The 14552-nt window shown below is 50.2% G+C and overlaps 4 protein-coding genes across 4 annotated transcripts; 3 read left to right on the top strand and 1 right to left on the bottom strand.

The window, feature by feature from the left end:
* Positions 1–981: 981 nt before the first annotated feature.
* On the top strand, positions 982–2140 carry EI90DRAFT_3012899 (uncharacterized protein; the record flags this gene model as incomplete). Its single annotated transcript, XM_039056605.1, has 2 exons — positions 982–1947; positions 2003–2140. The coding sequence occupies 2 exons, from the start codon at positions 982–984 to the stop codon at positions 2138–2140; spliced, it is 1104 nt and encodes a 367-aa protein (XP_038921606.1).
* Positions 2141–6801: 4661 nt separating this feature from the next.
* Positions 6802–13465, top strand: EI90DRAFT_3038800 (uncharacterized protein). The gene is made up of 13 exons (XM_039058892.1): positions 6802–6942; positions 7011–7149; positions 7232–7425; positions 7484–7697; positions 7755–9659; positions 9709–10784; positions 10841–11041; positions 11091–11313; positions 11364–11497; positions 11549–11640; positions 11689–13194; positions 13251–13341; positions 13395–13465. The coding sequence occupies exons 1-11, from the start codon at positions 6898–6900 to the stop codon at positions 13052–13054; spliced, it is 5589 nt and encodes a 1862-aa protein (XP_038921605.1). The 5' UTR covers positions 6802–6897; the 3' UTR covers positions 13055–13194; positions 13251–13341; positions 13395–13465.
* EI90DRAFT_2990611 (uncharacterized protein) lies at positions 13121–13482 on the bottom strand (the record flags this gene model as incomplete). Its single annotated transcript, XM_039056099.1, has 2 exons — positions 13121–13341; positions 13395–13482. 2 exons carry the CDS (start codon positions 13480–13482, stop codon positions 13250–13252), a joined length of 180 nt encoding a protein of 59 aa, XP_038921604.1. The 3' UTR covers positions 13121–13249.
* A 98-nt stretch (positions 13483–13580) lies between these two features.
* Positions 13581–14364, top strand: EI90DRAFT_2907761 (regulator of volume decrease after cellular swelling-domain-containing protein; the record flags this gene model as incomplete). Its single annotated transcript, XM_039054296.1, has 3 exons — positions 13581–13789; positions 13879–14078; positions 14144–14364. 3 exons carry the CDS (start codon positions 13581–13583, stop codon positions 14362–14364), a joined length of 630 nt encoding a protein of 209 aa, XP_038921603.1.
* Between the last annotated feature and the right edge of the window lie 188 nt (positions 14365–14552).

Below are 14552 nucleotides of genomic sequence, written 5' to 3'. Positions count from 1 at the left end.
GTACTTATATTGAATTGTTAACTAATGGAAGGCACCTTGAATTTAAAATTTAAAATTTTGAAAACACCGCCCCCATAAAATTTCTGAGCATCTGTGCATCATCTCATGAATGGTTTTACCCTTGCACACCGCATTGCTTTGTGTACGGATGAGACTATCTCATATAGCGACATCCCAGGTGATTTTATTGGATCCTACTTTCCAGACGGGAACTTGTCTGTCACCGAATTTATCCAGTTTACACTTCCAGTCCTCCAGACAAATTTACAAGGTTCAACCATACACCTCAGCCACCACCCCCCCTCCGTCAATCAACTGTCCGAAAATGATCTCCACACCATAGATTGTCCAACCTACCACTCAATAAAAAACCTCATCTCCGAGCACAACCCCAATGATGACAACCCAGCCTGTTCGGTTCATGTTGGCTCATATTATTTCCCCATCACCATTCTCCATATCTGGGAGGCCTTGCTACGACTATGTGACCTGCAGCAGGTATGGAGAGATGTAGTGGCACACGTCAAGGAGATAGTATGCCACCACCCAGCACACCACAGTGCTATTACAGCAGCGCAAAGGCGACTCCTCTCATGCCCCTGGAACAGTAAAGTCCTGGGTTTCTCAAAATCAGTGTTCAGTTCAATTGGAGGCTTGATGCTGTTGGAAGAACCGTGTGCTATGGGAGGCCGGACGAGTTTTCGTACAGCCACATTCCCACACCCGAGCGAGGAACTCGCCCGGACAGCCACATTCCCGCAGTAGCGTGACTACTTGGTCACAACACCTTTTCTTCTTACTTATTTTGGTCACTTCGGACTTATCTGCGAAGTCCACAAACTATATTCATTCATTTGGATTAGTTTCCTTTTTCCCTCAGTTCTCGCGCATTAGCTTGAGACTGAGCTTTAGCATTAGAGCAAGCAGTTATTCCGTTAGATGCGTCACCTTTCCATGTCCTGCCTTACTACAACCGACATTATGTACCATATCGAACTTCTACGTGACGATCTGGGGAATGGAGGTGTGAAGGCACGGCTATTGAGCCCACTTGAGATCCAGTACCTAACTGGTTGTGTGACTCAGAAGGACGGACTAGAAAGATACAAACATGACCGCACCTGTATCACCCTCCATCTATTGGGGTCTGAGCTTGCATCTGGTTCTATAACCCTATTTGGTGGAATAATGAATGTCAACGACAACCATTGGATAGCATTCATCATTTCTACTGCTGAATCCACTATTTACCTTGCCGACTCCCTATGTTGGCCAGTGGGTGGAAATCAACACTCACACACCACTCAAGCAGCTACCAAGATCCTCCAATGGTGGCTTGATGTATCCTATTCCAAGTCAAATCAGTCCACAGCCCCATTCCAGATTGCGTGGCTCCTGATAGCTTACCAAACAGACTCCTCATCATGTGGCCTCTTCACTCTCAATGCTCTAATGCATCGCCTTCTCCCCGAAAAACACTCACTCCAGACTGGCAATGGAGCACTGGCCCTACGTGCAGAATTCCTAGAATCAATCCTTGACTGTCATATGCAACATGTACATACCAAACCCACCCTTCCTGCAGCACCCATGTCTCCCCCCGCTCCCATGTCTCCCCCCGCACCAGTGGCAGCTGCTGCACTGAATCGCTCAGAAGAAGTACCTTACACAAGCACATCAGAACGAGAACGGAAGCGGCTGGATCTCACCATTAAAGAGGAGGACAAAGGCCGTGGATTGCTTCACTTCTTTAGCCCCACAAGCCATGAAGAATACCAAGCCCAGTTGGCTGCAGAGTATGAGAGGATGACAGAAAGACAGGAAGAACTCCGTCTTTCGGTGAGGAGAGCTGCCATCAGAAAAGTAGAGCAGGCCCGTAAGTCAGCCAAAGAGCGACAATGCCGCCACCGAGCATCTCAGAAGCCAGTGGCAAATAAAGATGATGAGGTACGCAGATGATGCACAGGTGGGAACACTTCCTGATCAGCGATGTTATATGTAGCACATCAAACATGGGAGCCATACCTGTGAAGGCGAGGTGACAGTGTCACCCATTGTTGTCTTGAAACCGATGGCACTGTCACGACCATGCATTCTGACCCAGATGCCGGCCCTTATTCTGTTTCATTTTGTCACCTGACCCATTCAGTTTCTTACTATTATATATGTATATTACATTATTATAACTTTAGTCTGAATATCGACATGGTTTGTCCCCCCTAACAAGGCAGCCCAAGCCACTTCGAAATGTGGGCACTGAGACAGTAGGTGGGCACAGCGCTCTCTTGGAGTCGCTGAGGCCGAAGCCCAACCCCAGAGCCTTGTCCCGCCAGTCGTCCCCGTTTGCTGACCCGTACCTAACAGGCACTCCCAGTTGCGGAGATCTCGCAACCAAAGCGCCGCATTGAGGAGTGGATGATGGAGCGAAAACGCCAAAAAAGGAACCATCATCCAGTCAGTACCAAGCCTCCCCAAAAAGTAATAAGAACACATGCGAAAACTACAAACTGGTTCCAACCGATCTTTTGGACAATAATAAAAGACGTCACAGACACAGTGGGCTGGAAGATGAGTCCAACTGAGATAGTAAGGGGTTGTCAAGCACGAAGTCAGCAGTTGTTCCAGTCGCTGTGTGCTGATGTGGTTGGGAAATGGATTGATCGAACAGGGTCACAGCCATGTTGGTCTGCAGCGACACTAGCGAAGTGTCATGACCGACAAATCCCGGGGCTCCGTCAGCGGCGAACCAATGCCGATAGGCGAATCCGCCAACCCGAAACCCATCCTAACCAGCCCCCAACCCCATGCCTGGCCCCCTGCCTTACTGCGTGAGACTTGGCCAAGAATCAGAACCTAGACCCTGCCGGTATTCCAACCTTACCTCCAGTTCCTGAGCCCTTGGCGCTCCCGGCATTCAGTCACACCTGCCTTGTCTCCATCTGAACCACACTCATCACTTCCCGCTATGTGGTCACAGCCATGCCCCGCTTCCGTCCACTCCGCACCCTCTGCCCACTCCGCACCCTCTGCCCATCTCTGCACCTTCTGGCCACTTCTGGTTGCCCTTGACACCTCTGGTCAGGTCAACACTCCCACTCCCCTCTGTACCTCTGTTGGCCTTCATGCTGTCCTTGTGTGACAGTGCTGGCAGATCAACTTCTGTTCGCGGACTTGTGTCGGCACCGCACCAACCCCGCTTATTTGCGGACTTGTATCGGTGCCGCGCGCTGACCTCCGCTTTTCCTCTGGCCATTTGTCACTTGGCAGCTTATCATTCATTCCTTGCCGAGTGCCATTTATTGTTTGCTTCCCTGCCAATATCGGCATTTGATCCCCTCTTTATTGGCACTAGGTTATTGATCTCATTCAGTTATTCATCAATAACCCTTGCCACTTATTGTTTAGTGATCTGTTCCTCCTTTCCAGTTCCCGGGCTCTTGTCCTTATTTAGTTTGACAATTCCCGCTTATCTCCGCGCCGGACCGCGCCGGACTGACCGGCCTTTCTATATTCCCTCTTGCCTATTTATATACCTTGTAAATACTTTCGGGGACCCCAGTCTGAAATCAACTAGAGTACCCCCCTGTCTGGTCTGAGTCCCTCCTTCTGCAAAGGGGGCTTCCCCCCTCTGAGTCCGTGCTCGCGGAGTCTGCGCTCCTCCTACAGGTCCGCTCCGCCCACAAGTCTGGTTTGAAGTCCGCTGTAAGTGTCAGTTTGTAAATACGGGATCTCCCCCAAACGTCAAGCTCAGGGCACAGCGCTCCACCTGAGTCGCTGAGGCCGCGATCCCACTCTGCTAACCTTGAACAGCGCTTCCGGATGCGCCGCATATTTCCGCCCGCATATCCGCGCGTGCGCGCTCCAACAGACCTCTGCCACAATCTCCGACACCGACAATATCCCAGCCTCTGACAATAATCCCGTCTCTGACACGAAGGTCGCGAGAGAAAACTGCCCAGGTGGGACTGTAACAAGGAGGGGGATTCTGGTGTGTTTAGTTATTAACTTGACAACATTTCACTTACCAAAGCATCCCAGGCCAAACATCCGGAGACAGTAGAAAGAATCAAACAGATGCTACAAAGTGTCCATCAGGCAGGTGCGGTACTGGATGTGCATCAGATACGTGGGGTTATTCTTGCCCAGATCATGCATAGCCGGCCTGAAATCCTTAGATCTGTTGTCAGTAAGGATGGAAGCATATTTGCGGCAAGCACAAATTGGGTCCGCAAGTTTCTCAGAGATGAGATGAATTGGAGTCTTCGGCAGGCGACACACGCAACTCAGAAAATTCCACGAGATGCTGCCCAAAAGCTCCGTGCTTCGCTCCTTCGCCAGGCTTATTCCATTCGTCAATATGCGATACCTGACACCCTCCGAGTTAACTCTGATCAGACACAAGTGATATATCAGCAAAGCTCAACATCAACATACGAATTAAAGGGCTCATGTCAAATCTCCACCGTTGGCTATGACGAAAAATGGGCATTCACACTTAATGTTGCTATCTCAGCTAGTGGAGTTCTTCTTCCGTTCCAAGCCATATTCCGAGGGAAAACCTCAGCGAGTCTACCTTCCGCAAGTGCATTGGGTTTTCAGGAAGCAAAGGAGTTGAGATTTCTCTTCGAGTATTCCGGGAACGACACATATTGGGCTAACCTGACAACAATGAAATCATTTGTGGTCAACATCCTGGTTCCTTATTTCAACAACGAAAAGGAAAGGCACTCACTTGACCCCCTCCAAGAGTGTATCTGGCAGCTTGACGTTTGGCCAGTGCACACCTCGCTTGAATTTTGTACTTGGATGTACGAAAATTTCCCATGGATCATACTCGATTATGTTCCTGGTGGATGCACAGGTCTCTGGCAACCCTGTGATGTTGGGATTCAGCGGCCACTTAAACACACGGTGAAGTGATCACAACAGTCAGCAACTATTCAAGAAGTCTACTCACAATTACAGAGTGGAATGGACTCACAAGATGTCAAACTCAATGCAAAACTCAGCGTCCTCTGGGACCGTGTCCCCAGCACATTACCCCACACGTTCCATGTCATAGACGAGCAAAACAGGGTTCAAAAAGTGAGTTGATCGGATTCAATCTGATGGTACACAGGTGCTTACCCATCCTTAGGCCTTTGAGCTGTGTCGCTCAGGCGAGTTCAATCTATCCCATGCCAGCCTGACAAGCTGTCCGCTTCGTGTCGTTCTTGATGATCTTCTACAGACCAACTCAGACCTTGCCAAAGCAATCATGGCACCGCGGAGCCCAAACAGTGTTGCCCCAGATCCTAGTCCCATTGAACATGAAGGCGAGTTCACGGATGCTGTGGATGATGATGTAGAAGTCGAGATTGAAGACATAATCAAACATATGGATGGAGCGGCGGTTCCCGATGGCCTCAAGGCAGTTCAAGGCAGTCTCCAGACAGCTTCAACCTGTGCTGAGGAGGCTGAAATTGAGGAGCTTGGCAACATCTCTGCACTCCCTGTGCCTATTCATGGGCAGCTTGGCCGTGGAATGCGAGCAAGGTCCACAAGAAACTTGGAAGACCAAATGAAAATTTTCCATTTTTGAATGTAAATACATTCCAGAAATGGAAAATTTGAATTACCTTGCATAGCCACCTTGCCTCAGCATAACTGGCGTGACACCCAAACACCGAACCACCAACCGGCTGTGACGCGTGACAGACCCTGAATTTCGACCGGACCGGGAGGTCGCTGTGACACGTGACCGGTAGTTGGTCGTGTGAGTACAGTAGACGCAACCAATGCCCAGCTAGCTCTGTGTGGAATGTATGCATCAAAGGCTCGGGCCCAGCTTCTCTCGCGTGAAAAAGGAGACAAACACAAAGAGGAGGGTGGTCGGATCAAAGGCGCATTTGGACGCGTGGTGACACACAGTGGCTTTGTTCAGCACCAAACAGACCGATTTAAGAGGAAGATGATGGAGGAAGAGTCAGAGAAGGTAAAGAAGGAAGTACAGAAGGATTGGGAAGAGTTCCAAAGAGGGCAGAAGGCATGTGCGGCAGCGTGGAAGGAGGAGAAGGAAAGGTTGCAGGCACTAAAGCTGAGGGTGCCAAAGAAACTGAAAGGAGTCACAAAAAGGGAGTGGATAGCAGCGAACTATCCCCAGCTGGCCGGTTTGGCATCAGATATGGTCAGAGAGTGTGGAGGGGAGGAGGTTGAGCCCATCGGGGATGACAACGAGTGATTGGGTTGGCACGTGGTATCCATTGTCACACCTTGTCACGCAAAACCATTGAGTAGGGAAGGCCTCATTTTTTGTTTGCTCATATATTCACTCATTTCCCGTCTGTTTGCTTTAATATTCCGTATACATGTAAACATTTAGTTTGGCTATGATCCATAATGATAGATTTCCGTTTGGTGCTTATTTCAGGTTGCAATCTCAAAATTACAAAAACAACACCATTCATGGGTGAATTACTGTAGATTTACTTGAGAATTTCCCTATCCGATTTCAGTATACAAATCATTGATCTTGAGCATCCCATTGTTGTACAGTTGGCAGAGTATCTTTGCACACCACAGTCTTCATTGAAATGGAAAGTAGCTCGCGAAAATTCGAGTATGGGGTATCGGAACGCTAACAACTTTCGCAAAGTTTGGTCAGGCAAGGATGACGCTTGTGCACGTCCTCGTTCACACTCGGTATGTGGGGGGGTGCGATCGCCTGTACCCAGCCCGGCTTCACTCCATAGACAACAAATATGAGCGAGAACCCTTAATTAGAATCGGAGACACCGTGTTGTGATGTATTGATACCGAGAGCCGATAACCACCACAACGATACCAAAACGCAACTCGTGCAAGGTGTTGCCTCCCCTGAGTCAAGTAACTTAGTACTACGAGGAAGTGAAGAGGGGAATGGCGTCTCGCTCTCATGTTGAAGCACCGACCATTGAGGCTGATGTATGTGTCATTCATTTTCTGCCACACTCTAAATGCTCGTCATTAAACGCGCCCTCGGTAACTGCTAGTTTCTCACCTTCAAGGCCCTGAGTCGTGAACCGCTTCTCCTGTCCACGCCGATAGCGAATTCTGGTGCCTGGGTAGGGCCAACTTCTCTTTTTACAGTGTCTAATGTCGCTGGATGGTTTGCAGCAGGGCGGGAACAGAGTAGGTTGTGGGTTATTTCTGAGTTACTTTTCTAATTCTTGTGCATCTTGTTTGGGCGGGGTTCTGGTAATCCCCTTGTTAGGTGTCATATTGTCGCCGCTTGCCGACCTTCGCTCTGCGTTTTCTTCCGCTCGGACGCAGTTCCATCCCAGGACTGTCCTAGAATTACCCCAGAAACCTATACACACAAAGTTTGCATTTTATGATAAGGTTTTGGTGGTGGCACTCGTTACTGGTCAGATCGCTTGTTATGATACAAATGCTATATTAAGTGCGGTGAGTCGGCGGGCCCTCATTTCACCAGTTCACGTGTCGACAAGAAAGTGATGTCTAGAATGGTGCCACAACTTTAACTCCTACTCGAATTCTTTCACACTCCACCGAGCCTGTGAGATGCATCGCACCGAACCCGTCTGAACGTCCAAGTCTTGTAGCCTTTTTGCGGGGAAGCCTTGATTCCGGTACTCACGTCGAGATCGTCGACCTTCAAACGATGTTGGTCACGTTGACACTCGAAGGAGCTGCGCCACACCAGACACAATCATGTAGTAAGCCCCAAGACGAATAGTGATCGCAAGATTACGAGTTGAGTGTCCAACTTTTAGTTTCCTGGTCACCAAAAGGGAAACAGTTTGTGGTGGGAAGCAAGAATGGAGAGTTAATCCAGTATAGTCCCGAGGGGGAGCAGAAAGCCGTAACCCCTCCTCCAGCTGCTCGTACTGGGTGGCGCGTCTCGTCCGTTGCCTGGATGGAAAATGCTGTCTTCCATGCTGTCTATGCGGGTCCTGGTGTTTCACTAAATGATGAATCCTACGAAGCATATACAATCCTACGTGAAAAGACGAGCATAACGGACATTAATCATCCAGATCCAGCACCTGCATTTGGGGATCGATCCCGTGAGACCGGGCGCTTTTTCGTTCATTTGCGTGACTGGACTCCAGCAAAGCATTTCCTCATAGTGGCTGATCCACCCTCGACTGATGTCGGGATTGTATACTGCAAGCAAGCAGATGATCCTGATCCTTGGGCTACTCTAGAGCTAGAAGAGACTTCTCGGATAGTGCTGCCCATTGATGAGGATGGGAATGATGCGTATCCTCTCGGTCTTGATGTGGATTTGACCTCGATGGACCCTGTGAATTTATCAGCATTTGGTGGTGATGAAACACCTCCTGCTCCTCCATCTCCTGTATTGTATCTCTATACTAATGCTGGAAGCCTCCTTGGCTACCACGTGTTGAACAAAGTCACTCCGAGCTACCCGTTCCTTGTTCCACCTTCCACCCAGTTGGCCGCGTCTACCTCGATAACAAACAATGATTCTAGTATGTCCACCTCCCCCGTTATGTCAAATCCATCCGCATTGGGTCCCTCATCTTTCGCTTTGGCTGAGACTCCCGCATTCGGTAAGCCAGCGTTTGGTTCTACCTCTGCATTTGGTGCGATGTCTGCCGCAACACCAGGCGCGTTGTCTGCTGGTCCGTCAGACAAGCCAATCTCGGGAGGGTTTGGGGCATTCAGTTCGTCCCGCGGGGCTTTTTCGCCCTTTGCGTCTAAACAGCCCTCGGCTTTTGCTGGCACTATACATGCATCCACGACAAACATCTTTGACGAGCCTTCGTCAACCCCGCCCTCCGTCACTCCAACCACGACGACCAATGCTTTCGGTGCCGCTCCCGGTTTGACAACATTCGGATCTCCATCAGCTGCCACATCTTCAACCGGGACAAACTTGTTCGGCAACATGGCTCCAAAATCCCCAAATACTGCGTTTAATCAGCCAGGGCCGGCGGCATCACCTTTCGCGTCTGCCAGCGCATGGGGTACCCCTATCGCTCCAGCCTTCGCATCGGCAGTTTCTAAGCCTACCACGTTTGGAAGTACTGGATTTGGCCTTGGAGGGTCCCCAGGCATGGCACATGGTGCTTCGACGCCTCAGACAAATCAATTAACTTCAGCGGAGGGGAGCGGCGATGATGGGATGGACACGGTAGCTCCAGCGTCGGATGATCGTCCTGGTGAGAACATCCACAACAATAACACTGAGCCCACTGCACCATCCTCAGTTGCTGGGTCGTCCTCGTCATTCGTCCCGGCGAAGGGGTTTGGGGCATTCGGAGGATTTGGGACTGGACAATCTGCCTTCTCCAAGCCGCAGTCTCTAGGCACCCCTACAGTAAATGCATTCGGCCCTGGTGCCTTGGGGACGTTCACCAGCACGCCAACATCTGGAAGCCCGCCGACAAATGTGTCGGAAAACCCAATGTTTGGTTCAACATCCGTCCTCGGAGGCTCGGCAAAACCGGTGTTTGGTGCAACGTCGATACTCGGCGCCGTGAAACCGGGCTTTGGTACAAACTTATTACCTTCAGCGTTGACGGCCCAAGAGTCTAAGCCTGCCGCCGCTTCTTCGACATCTGTTGGGGGATTCTCTGCATTTAAAACAGCATCTGGGGGGTTTTCAGCCTATACTAACCCTAGTTCTTCGACACCGTTCGCCGACCTCAGTGAGTGCCTCATTCTGCCCAATTCTTTGGCCATTCATCCATATCTCAGATACAGCTAAAACATCAGCACCCTCCGTATTTGCCACTGCATCGCAGCAAGGTACTTCACGAGCTGCCCGAAGCGTACTCAGCCTGCGTTCCCAGAGCATGGACCAGGATGACGAAGATGAGAAACCCACCACCTCAACTCAGTTCGATGAGGGATTTTTGGCAAACCGTGAACCAGAAACTCCTGTCCAACCACAACCTTCCGTCAAAACTACGAACATCTTTGGGGCGCCTCTGCAAACGACCAGGGATGTTTTTGACAACAAAAAAGAGGAGTTCATTTGTTTTTCGCTCCAACTTAGTGAGAGCGCACCGACATCAAAACCGCCTAGCGATACGACTCCTGGATCTTCAAGCCGACCATCATCCACACCTTCGCCCCCACCTCGACTCTCGTCCCCGTCTTCGGCTTACCCATCTAAAGAATCTTCGCCTGTCCCACAAGTTATTGCAGAAACGATGGCAGAGAATACCACACCTCCAGGCTCCCCTGAAAAGCCTGTCGTTCATAAGGCTAATGCTGAGCCTGCCCACTCCACTACGCCAGCTCCGGTCGTTCAAGGCGCTCTACGCTCTACCGGTTCACCTATTGGCCCAACTACCGGTCCGATTGGTCTAGGCAGACCTTCCAGTGTTCCGACACGTTTCACCTCACCATTCTCAACCGCCCCCCTGCGCAGTTCACCACTCGCAGCAAGTCCCCCCATTTCCCGAAGAGACGTCACAGACAGTCCGTCACCTCCAAGGCCCTCAAAGGCGAGCAGAGAACCCAACGATGAAGAGGAGGACGGAGAGGAGGAAGAACATCTGAACGAACTGGCAATGAGGTCTGCAGCAGCTAAAGGGTCCTCAATAGGTGAACACACATTTTCAGCGCCGGTACCAGTTTCGATGAGGCCTGTTGCATCTGAGCCTATCTCAGATGCCCCCAAAGTGGTATCTCGCCCGAAGACGCCACCATTATCCGCATTCGGGTTCGGCTTTGGTACAAGGAAATCAACAACTGGCACCGGTACTCCATCTTTTCCTGTGTCGAAATCTGAGCCGTCAACTACTGTACATTCACCGAAACCCTCTGTAAGCACTGGTCTCGCGCATGATCCATTTCGTAACTCATAGTCACCTTCTTAAAGACTTCTGTCTCCTCTTCATTAATCCAACCCACCCCTCAGCTCGGTGCGAAATTCCAGCTCGGTACTTCCAGCCCCTTCAAAGCCACGGTGGCTCCAAGTTCAGCGATACCATCTTCTCAGGCTCCGTCAGAGACAGGGAAGCCTGGTATCAATTCCGAAATTGATCGAATTATAAGACTGATGGACAATGAATTACAGGAGGTATGATGGTTTTCCCGACATTGAGAATTGTGCTAAAGGCGCTGTTCAGTTGCAACATGTCACTCAAGACTGCGCAAATGCACAGCGTGATATCACTGCAAGCAAGCACTCAGGGAATATGAGGTTCGATCAGCGATCCGAGTGGAGTTTGGCAGACCTCAAAGTTTTACGAAGACGAACGGATGACCTGGAAGACGATACTCTCATGCTAGAGGACAGGGGTTTAAAGTTGAAGACCCGCGTCGCGGAACTTCAAAGTCTGCTCCTCAAAGGTCAGGTGCACCCCTCTCAACCCTGCGTGCGTTACTGAATTCTGCTCTAGCTGAAACTAACAAGCAGGAAATTGAGCGCTTCTTAAGGGCGAGGGAGGACAAAAATTTCGCCAAACTTCTCAAAGTCCGTGAACTCGGTCCCGAGCACGTTGAGAACCAAACAAAACTGCGACAGTCCATTCAAGTGCGCGTCTATTTCCAGGATAACCCCTTCCAACTGATGCCGGTTCCATAGCTTGTTCAAGATCGTGTCCGACAGCTAGAGGACCAAGTGACGGCGATGAAACATAGGATAGAGAGAGCGAAAAGCGGCGAAACAAGTCTGAAGTAGGTATAGTTGTTTTAAATCACAGTGGGAGGCTCACTTGGATCCAGGGCCCCGACTTTAGACGTCATCTCCAGGGCAATATCGAACATCGAAGCTGGAGCTCTCGCAAGGCGTGATCAGATGAATGCCCTGAGTGAACGGTTAGATGCTGTGTTTTCAGATGACGAGGGTGATGAAAATTTGACGGAGTTCCTGCCGCCAAAGTCGGTGCGAGGGAAAGGTTCACGAGCAGATGAGCGTGGAGACACTCCCTTACAAGAGATCCTTGCGAGATCGACAATCACTCCTCGGGTAGCAGCAGCCACTGCCGCTGCTCTCAATGCAGAACGTTCGTCTGCCAGAATCAAGCAGGCCCTCCTTTCTGTCCGTAAAGAACCCTCAATCACCACTTTCGTCATCCCGAAAGTAGTAGAAAGCTCAAAGTTCAATGCGCCACTCTCGATCAGGACAGCTTCCGTCAACGTAGCTCCGATGAGAAAAGAGTCGACTCGGCTTCCCGCTGCAGCACATTTGGCAGAATCCCTTTCCGGCACGCCAGCTCCCGTATCCGTGTTTTCCAGTGATACATTTAAAACTTCGCCTCTTGCCACAATGGTCATTCCTCCGGGCACCCGACTCCCCAACTTCACTAGTGATGCTAGTTTCGTTCCCAACTCTACAAATAAGACCCCTTCGCCCGATTATGGGCGGAGTTCACTACGGAGTAGTCGAGCCAAGCAGCACACCAAGTCAGTAGCTATTCGCTCGCGGGAAAACCCGGTCTCTGAACACCCAGGCACCTCAAGTTCAGCATCTAACGTGTTCGGGCTGGGGTCTAACGAGACTGAGGCAACAAGTATAGCTCCTCCGAAGCCCAGCTTGAGCTTTGGGCCTTTGCCGTCTTCCGGACCGGTGCGCAATCCTCTCAAGTTCAGTTTCACTGGTTATGGCATGAACCCGATGCCAGACGCTCCACTTGTTTCGCCAGATACAGCAAGTCCTGCGCCGGTACCAAAACCTAAGCTAGCTTTCACATCGTCGCCAATACCCCCTATCGTGAAGCCCGCAAACCTAGTGCCACGCACACCGAGTCCTGAAGAGAAAAACGCCCCAGCGGTAGCCGCTACGCCCCCTGCCACGCCCCCATCCCTACTTTCAAGGCTAGGTCCACCACCTACTGCTCAACAGAGAAAGGAAGCTGGTGCGCAGCTAATACATCGGCTCGCGGAATCTGACGACAATGACGACGGAGCGTTGTCCGAGCAAGGCGAAGAATCGGGATTTTACGAACAAGAGGATGAGGAATTCGACGAGGACGAGGGCGATGGGACTGATGGGACCGAGTATGACGAAGACTACGAACAAGATGATGGTGATGATGGAGAATGGCAGCCTGACGAGGACGACGAAAGTGATACAACGGAAAACCCATGATCCCACTCATCCCTTTATACGATATCTAATTGTATGCCACTTATCATTTTGCTGCAAATAAGGATTCAGCGTCTATCCCAGCAGTTCGTCGTAGTCGAATATATTCGGCTCGGACGTGAGCCATGGCTTCTTCATTTGTGCTGCAATGAACCCTCTAGTATGCTCCCTCCAGCTTTTTCCGATCACCATGACTTACTATTTGTGCATGCATGTTTGTAGCGTGCGATACTTTCCTCGACAAGCCCACACAACCGAAACTGTTCTTCCACTTGCACAATCCGCAAACTCTACAAAACGGACCTCTCTCAGCTCAGCAACAACGAAAATCGCGCACTTTCACCTCTAACAATCGGACCACATTCCTTTAAAGCCCTTTCTTTGGTGCTTTTAATGATCGTATCTTCCTCCCTCCGGGAGAGCGTGTTCATGACGACCCTGAGAAACAAAGTCACTTGTGGCTGTGTCGTGATTTGCTCTTCGATCGAAACAACCTCAAAAACACGGGGAACAAACAGCCCTGAGCAGTATGAAGACTGTCCAGCTTATTTCTGAGACACCAAAATCTATATCTCTTGATGAGCATCGCCAATTGGTTGAGTCGACTCCGAGTTCATTTGGAGACATTCCGCCCGTTCTGCGACACCGGCAAGATGGAGTTAAAATTATATTTGATCCACCACAAGAAGGTCTTTCTGAAGAGGACCTTTCTAATGGAGCGCTTTACTTGGTGGAAAGGTAAGTCCTGTTACGTGTGCGGCTTCGTCCGAACTAGCAGGATTCTTCAAAACTAAAAGTTTCGTCATCGGATGAAATGAAAATGAAAGCGTCCTTGCCTTCATATCTGCTACGGGACGCGGGTTCCAAATATTGTATCCACAAATAATCATTCATGCTATTTCGACCTCGGGATCGGAGCCTATTGTTTGGTGCCAATTGGAGAAGTCAACACTGGACGATGATTTTGAAGACGGGGATGACATCGAGACAATAGAACTCAAAATAATCCCTTCAGATCCACATACTGGTGAACCAATTAACTTATCCAGATGCACCTGAATGCTAAACGCTTTCCCGTTTAATCGCTTGCAGTGACCACAGTGTTCGAAGCACTCTCGCACTGCTCCTCTCTACACCCCGACCCAAACTCGGAGGGGGAAGGATACGAATACGACGACACCGAAGAGGATGATGCGGTCTATGTTAACACTGGAGATCACCGAGCATTCACGGGGGAAGATGGAGAAGAACTGAGTGAGGCCGGGAGGGTGCGCAGTAATTTCGCCAACAACAATCGGTTCACTCCATATTAAAGCACGATCTTTTCTTTTCGAACAACTACCTCCGTCTTTTTCCTCGTATTGATTCACACACTTCTCGGGTGTTTCAATTTCCCCTTTGGCGGTTGTACTTGTATCCCCTTCCATCTTGAATGGTTTTGAACGGCGGCTCACGTTTGCTGTCTAATTTGTCTCAAAACCGAACCCATTGCGGAATAAGG

Source organism: Cantharellus anzutake (genome assembly GCF_015039405.1).
Source record: "Cantharellus anzutake strain C23 chromosome Unknown EI90scaffold_6, whole genome shotgun sequence".
Lineage (NCBI taxonomy): Eukaryota > Fungi > Basidiomycota > Agaricomycetes > Cantharellales > Hydnaceae > Cantharellus > Cantharellus anzutake.
This window is presented reverse-complemented; position numbering and strand designations above follow the sequence as displayed.